The sequence below is a fragment of the Lontra canadensis genome, unplaced genomic scaffold (genome assembly GCF_010015895.1).
Source record: "Lontra canadensis isolate GAN:19392208 unplaced genomic scaffold, GSC_riverotter_1.0 scaffold32, whole genome shotgun sequence".
In the NCBI taxonomy this organism is placed as follows: Eukaryota; Metazoa; Chordata; class Mammalia; order Carnivora; family Mustelidae; genus Lontra; species Lontra canadensis.
The window spans coordinates 1,805,319-1,812,798 of NW_022631026.1; the positions used below are offsets into that span (position 1 = coordinate 1,805,319).

The window sequence follows — 7,480 nt, forward strand, 5'->3', positions numbered from 1 at the left end:
AGTTGGTGCTCAGAAGGAGATTCACGGTCTCGATGCTCACGTTACGAAAACAGAATGACATCAAATAAAGCAGGCTGGCAACGGAGGAGACTTGGAAGAACACCGAAGGCTGCTCGCCTGGCTTCCTCTCTGCACCGGGGCCGAGGGAGGGCTGCTGGGCTGTTTGCTTCCCTCCCGCCACATCCCAGGGCACACAGTAATGTCTGGCACACCGCAGACCAGAAGTACTGGCCGACCCAATAAATGAATACATTTCCTAGGAAAGCACGAATGACCAAACCTAACCTCAAAAGAAAGGAAGAAATCAGAGCAGCAGGTGACCACAGATCCAAAAGCCAGTGTTGGGAGGGCGCCCGAGGCTCAGGAATGGGCAAGGCAGACACGGTCAAGCCACTTCAGTGGGAAGCGATGGTCACTCGGCGTGTCTGCTGGAGGACTAGTGGCCCTTGCAACCAGAGAAGGTCATCATTTCCTTTTTTGAGAGATTTATTTATTTATTTGAGACAGAGAAAGGGGCAGAGAGAGAGAATCACAACGAGACTCAGTTTAGCGCGAAGTCCGACGCGGGGCCCTATGCCATGACCCTGAGATCATGACCTGAGCTGAAACCAAGAGTCAGACACGCAACCAACTGAGCCACCTACGCACCCCGAGAAGGTCTTCTTAATGCCAAAAGTTTCAAATAAATAAGTGTGCAGGAGAGAAATAATCTTGTTTGTAGAGACTTTTGAATAATCATAAAGAACTACGGTTCTGTTAACTAAGAATTACAGATTAAACTCAAACTGGGAAGGCTGATTTCTCCCGCTCAGGACACTGAGAGTGTGGTAAGGTATCAGAAGTCTCATTCATACTATTTCAAATTCAGACCATGCTGGAGAAACATCCATAACAAAATCACAATCATAATTAGCATAACATACACAATATTCAAATACACAAATCCATAAATAAGATGTCTTTGTGCTAAAATGTGTCACTGTTAAACTGTGCGGTCTTTGTGCCTAGTCTGGGAGCAGTCAGTCCAGTGACCATCTGACCACGGTTACTGGACATCCTGTAAAATGACTCTCCTCCCTTTCAGGAAAAAGCCGTAAACTCTGGCGTGGACCCAGTGGTAAATTCCTTGTCTTGTTATTTTAAATAGACTCTGGTCATCATCTCACAAAGCAAGTACGACAGGGACAGCATGTTGGGCCAGGATCATCTAGACTATTAAGAGAAACACAGGACAAAAGGACGCAAGACAGGGAACTGGGACACCCAGCAGAGAAACCGCAGGGGTACCAGCACATGGCCAGCAAGCGCACCATTAACTAGGAAAGTTGGGGCATGCATATACAAAAATAAGGCATCAAACTTAAAATTCCGGGTGCCTGGGTGGCTCAGTCATTTAAGTATCCACCTTCAGCTCAGGTCATGATCCCTGCGTCCTGGGACTGAGTCTCGCATTGGGCTCCCTGCTCAGCGGGAAGCCTGTTTCTCCCCCTGACTGCTGCTCCCCCTGCTTGTGCTCTCCCTCTCTGTGACAAATATATTAAAAAATAATAATAAAATCTTCATGAATGAATGGTAAAGAGAAGAAACAATTCTAAGTTGAATGTAGTTGTTGTCAGGGAGTCGGGTAAGATGGAAACGTAAACGACAGGGAATCAGATAAGATGCAGGTAAGATCCTGCAGATCTTAATCAGATTTTCAGCAATCCAACTTCTTAAAAGACAGTAAGAATTACTTGGATTCTCTTTTTAATTTTAAATGCACAAAAATGAAAAGAACTAGGGGCTCCTGGGTGGCTCGGTTGGTTAAGCAACTGCCTTCGGCTCAGGTCATGATCCCGGAGTACCAGGATCGAGTCCCGCATCAGGCTCCCACCTCCATGGGGAGTATGCTTCTCCCTCTGACCTTCTCCTCTCTCATGCTCTCTCTCACTGTCTCTCTCTCAAATAAATAAATAAAAAATAAAATAAAATAAAATGAACTAAAATCATAAACACACATCAAAAGTTGCTTTCTATGAGCTAAAAGATGTCAATCACATATAATGTTCCATACACAAATGTGCCCCACATTTTTATTTTAATGACCCCTGTATGGTGCTCTTCTGCCTTTATTGACATAGAAGGAACTTATTTTATCCTCGAGCCCCATTACCTCAATCATTGGTCAACAATCAGATCCTCATCATCTTTTATTGTTTTTAAAGATTTTATTTAAGACAGAGAGAAAGCATGGGCACACACACAAGCAGGGGGAGCAGCAGGCAGAAGAAGGGGGAGAAGCAGCTCCCTGCTGCACAGGGAGCCCTATGCGGGTCTGGATCCCAGGACCCTGAGACCATGACCTGAGCCGAAGCCAGGCGCTTCCCTGACTGAGCCACCCAGGAACCTCCAGAGCCCTACCTTCTGAAGTGCTCTCCACAGTGATTTGAATGTCACTGACAACCAAAACCTCCACTGTGACTTCCAGTTCTTTTTATGTTTACTGTAGTATGGATTCTGCAGATTCGAGAATGTCATGGCCCACATACTGTCCAAAGTAAAGAAGCATAAAAATCTGCTACTTCTTTTAAGATAAAGGAGAAATTCAGATAAAATATTTGATGCCCAAGGCAAGGATCCACTCCTTGATACTAATCCCAGGAAATAACATTTGTTATCTCAAAGATCCAACACTGAAGATCAAAACCTCTGTTATTCAGGCCATTTCTTAGGAGCTAAAGAAGTGATTAGGGACACTGGAATCAGATGCACACTTTAGGAAGTACGAGGTCAGGGACCCTCAATCTCCCCACAGGCTCCCTCCGCATGTGGCCCCACACGCACCTTTTCCAGGGGAAAGCAGTGCAACTTTGTAGTTAAGGGGCTTTGAAGTTGGCTTGGGTTTAAAGCCTCTCTAGGTTAGAATCCCAAGTTTACCTTGCTGGCTAGGTGGGCGTGGCCCACAGAACAGCATCTCTAAGTAGGACTGCGAGAGACGTGAAGTACAGGCAGTCTTCAGCAGCACACAGGATTGCTCTCAGAAGCTGCTAGTTAAGGGGTGCCTGGGTGGCTCAGTGGGTTAAAGCCTCTGCCTTTGGCTCAGGTCATGATCCCAGGGTCCTGGGATTGAACCCCACATCCGGCTTTCTGCTCAGTGGGGAGCCTGCTTCCTCCTCTCTCTGCCTGCCTCTCTGCCTACTTGTGATCTCTGTCTTTCAAATAAATAAAATCTTAAAAAAAAAAAAAAAAGAAGAAGAAGAAGAAGAAGCTGCTAGTTAAGGCAGTCTTGGGTGACTGAGCCTGCGGCCAAACGCTAAACACAGCTCATTCCTCATAGGACACTTTGATACTGCCTTGAATGGATTTATCTGTAAGAATTTTGTCTTATGATAATAATTAGAACATTTCCTGAGTGCGTATTATGTGCCAGGCAATTTTCTAAGTGCTTGAATTAAATGTATGAACTCATTTAATTTTCCTAACAGCCACAGGGGATCCAAGCTCATTCCCCCATTTTATTGGCAAGGAAACTGGAACCCAAGGTTACAAGGTAAGTGTTGGAGACGGGATTTAAAGATTTTATTTATTTATTTATGAGAGCGCACAAGCAAGCAGGGCAAGGGAAGAGGGGAAGGGAGATTGAAAGAGAGAGAGTCTCCCGCAGATTCCCCGCTGAGTGGGGAGCCCCAGGCAGGGCTGGATCCCAGGACCCTGAGATCATGACCTGAGCCGAAATCGAGAGTGGGACACTCAACCAAGTGAGCCCTCCAGACGCCCCTGGAGCCGGGATTTAAACTTCAGGAGCTGTGGTGGTGCCCAGGCTTTTAGTAACTAACACGGCTGCACTCTCACTGTAAACTTCTTGAAACCAAAGAGCATTTATATTTCTTAGTTTTGTCTTTTTTTTTTTTTTTTGAGACGCTTATTTTCTCATTTGAGGAGAGAGAGAGCATGAGCGGTCCGAAGGGGCAGAGCGAGAGGGAGAAACGGACTCCCCGCTGAGCAGGGAGCCCTAGGCAGCGGCTTCACCCCGGGACCCTGAGACCAGGACCTGAGCGGAAGGCAGACGCTTCACGGACTGAACCACCCAGGGGCCCCTATTATTTATATTTTTAACACACATTTGGGGTACACAATTACGTTATCAAGTACTTCATAAGGCAGTGAACTGTCTTTTGTCTCTGTATCTGTCCCTGAGTGCCTTAAGGTTCCCAAAGCCATCTGAAGAGGTGACGCCAACGCAGGGCTCTAGCAGGCCCGCACAGTGCGACCTCGTTGCCCTTCCAGATCCGCCGACCCCTGCCCCTCACTTCTCCACTCTACCCACAGACGTCCCTGCTGTCCTGCTAAACTGCCCGCGCACCGCCTCACCGCTCCCCCGGGGGGACCCTCCGTTTAGGCCTGGCCAGAGCGCCTACTATGGACGGCCACGGTGGGCAGCGGCGCCGAGCACGGGGCCACGGTGAGCAGCGGTGCAGATCACGGGGGTCACGGTGGGCAGCGCCAAGCACGCGAACTGGGTGTAGGGCAGTAAACAGCTTCCCGCTGACCTCTGCACCTCCCCCCACCCCGGAACAACCGCGGACGCGGCGCCCGCCCCAGAACTGCGCGCTGCAGGGAACCGCACACGGCGCGGCGGCGGGGGGTCCCGCGCGGGGCGCGCTGTGGATCAGCCCCCAGCGACACCCAGGGCTGCGGGAGGGGAGGCGGCGGGGCCCCCAGCCCGGCAGTCGTGGGCCCCGGCGCTGCGCCCACCCTGCGTCCCGCAGGACCCTGGGCCTTCCTGGACAACCGAGTCCTTTAAAGGCTCTCCCCGCAGCCCCCCGGCCCTCAGCGGCACAAGGGGGACGGGGCCGCGCCAGCCTCGCTCTGCAAACAGCGCGGCCCCGGGGGCTCTCCTGGGACGCACCTGGAACTCCAGCCCATAGATGACGGGAGCATCGTCCTCCATGCTGCGGCCGCTCACCCACCTCAGGCCTGGGCTTAGAGCGGGCGCGCCTCGGGCTCAGCTCCCATTCATTCCCTCCCGCCCAGGAGGCCCAAACTGGAGGCCTTCTTGGCCCACCTCGGCTCCCGTAGGCCTTACTTCCTGTATTTTCCTGATGCGTCATCAATACGCTCCTCTCCGGCTGCCAATGGAAACGGCTCCAGGTTCGTGCGCATGCTCACTCGATTCCATACGGGTTCTCAACGCTTCTGGCCGCAGGAGGCGGACCCGGCGGGGAGGAGCCTGGGCCGCTGCCAGATCTCCGGGGGCGGAGGAGGGGTTGGTCGGTAAGGCAAGAACTGGCCTGGCTGGTGGGCGGGCGTCCCTCACACGTCCCCTACTCGGAGCCCTCCCTGCTCGGTTCTCCCAGAGGGAATCGCTCACCTAGACCTGTGCCGGGTGGTTTGTTATCATTAGTGCCCAGCAGGGCGCAGGGACAGATGCTTTACAGGCTCTGCCTTGAAGTTCTTGGCCCTAACCCTGCGCCTAAGGTAGCATTCTTCCATCTTAGAGATGAGAGGCTGCAAAACTGACAGTGGACGGCACCGAGGTAGTAAGCTGGGGAGCTAGGACGTGTGCCTGGTCTGTGGACTCACCAGGGCACTGCCTAGGATCCCTGTCAGTGGCCGCGCTCACTCAGGCCGCAGGCAGCCCCCACTATTGGGGGGGGGGGATAAGCAGTGCCAGTGCTGCGCCAGGGAGTGACCTGCACCGCTGGCAGCATCTGACCAGCATTTGACTCTGAATGGGAACCTGCTGGGAAGAGCCTGGGTTCCCTGGGGATGTCCAGAGATGGTCCTGGAGGACACTGCTTAGTCAGCATTCCTTGACTGCACCCGCCTTGACCATGTCCTCAACAGACAGAAGGGAAACTGCATGGAATCCCAAAATGCCATAGGAGAACCCCCTTCACTAAGCTGGGTTCCTGTGCTTTCCGGGACCACACACCTCTCCCAACTATTTAATTTCTATCTTCATGGCAAATGGCAAGGTTTGGAACAGGTGCATGAAAAGGTGCCCAACATCTCTGATCAACAGGGAAATACAAACCAAAACCACAATGAGCTGTCACCTCACATCCGTAAGGATCACTAGTACCAAAAACTCAAAAGACGTCAAGTATTGGCAGGAAGCGGAGAAAAGGGAACCTTCTACACTGTCGGTAGGCATGTAAACTGGTGCAGCCACTCTGGAAAACCGTATGGAGGTTCCTCAAAAAGTTAAAAATGGAACTACCATATGTTCCAGCAATCCCAGTTCTGGGAGTCAAAGGAGATAAAATCACCACGTCAAAGAGACATCTGTGCTCTGATGTTCACTGCATCCTTAGTCACAGCAACCAAGACAAGGAAACAACCTCATTGTCCATAGATGAATGGATAAAATGTGGCACACATGGGTGCCCCCCCCACAATCTCCCTCCCGCAACGCACACAGGCACAATGGAATGTTATTTAGCCTTAAAAAGGAAATCCTGTTATTTGCTAAACATGGATGAATCTGGAGGACATTCTGGTAAATGAAATAAGCCAAACACAGAAAGACAAATACTGCATGAGTACACACCTACATTTGAAATATGAAAAAAAAAAAAAAAGCAGCCTTTGAACTCATTGTAGGAGTAGAATGGTGCTTACCAGAGGCTGAGTGGTAAGGGGAAAGCAGCGAGTGATCAAAGGATACAACTTTCCAATTATAAGGCAAATAAGTTCTGGAGACCTGATGTACAGAACGATGATTACAGTTAATAATAAGATACTCTATACTTGAGACTTTCGAGAGTAGATCTCAAATGTTTTCATCACACATCCACAAAAAATGTAACATTGGGATGATGGATGTGTTAATTTGATCGGTTGTGGTTCTCATTTCACAATGTACACGTGTTAAGACATTACATTGTACACGTCGAATAGGTACTATATTGTCAAAAATAAAAAATGTAATCACGTGTGAAAAGAAGACAGAAATGTTTTTTCTCCGTTGTATCCTAGTGCCTAGTGCCCTGTCAGGCACAGTTAATATTCAACAGATATCCCTCAAACAAATAAGGAGCCCTCAGTGATTGCAGTAAAAAAATCAAGGAAGCAGAGGCCCAGATTGCAGGATCCTATTCGCTATGTCAGATCGCCTGAGACTAAGCTGTGGAGGTAAGAGAAAGCGGTCTCACACGGCCGGATTAAATGTACCCACGTATGACTGATGTTATCACCGCCATCTTTATCATTAATGTTGTTACACAGGTAGTACGGATACACAGCAGGAAAAGTAGAAAATACAAGCATAAAGAAAAATTTCTAAAAATAAGTATTTCTTGGGTGCTCTGGCCAGGAATAAAAAGAATAAAAAGAAAGGGCCTAGCGTTCTCTCTCCCACAGGCCCTTCGGGCCAGATCCCAGTACCCTGAGTGTCAAACTAATTTCCCTCCCCACCCCCGGGGATGACGTAAACTGCCCCGCCCATTCCCCCGCCCCCCGTATCAGCCGACGCACGGTCCTGCCCACCGCAGCAGGA

General features: G+C 50.0%; 1 protein-coding gene across 2 annotated transcripts in view; it reads right to left on the reverse strand.

The window, feature by feature from the left end:
• The window catches only part of EIPR1 (EARP complex and GARP complex interacting protein 1), a 105,266-nt gene extending 100,229 nt beyond the window's left edge, over positions 1 to 5,037 (reverse strand). For both annotated transcript variants that reach the window (XM_032866763.1, XM_032866762.1), the window contains exon 1: positions 4,889 to 5,037. In XM_032866763.1, coding sequence (XP_032722654.1) covers positions 4,889 to 4,930 — 42 coding nt within the window. In that variant the 5' untranslated portion in view covers positions 4,931 to 5,037. The remainder of the gene's footprint in view (positions 1 to 4,888) is intronic.
• Between the last annotated feature and the right edge of the window lie 2,443 nt (positions 5,038 to 7,480).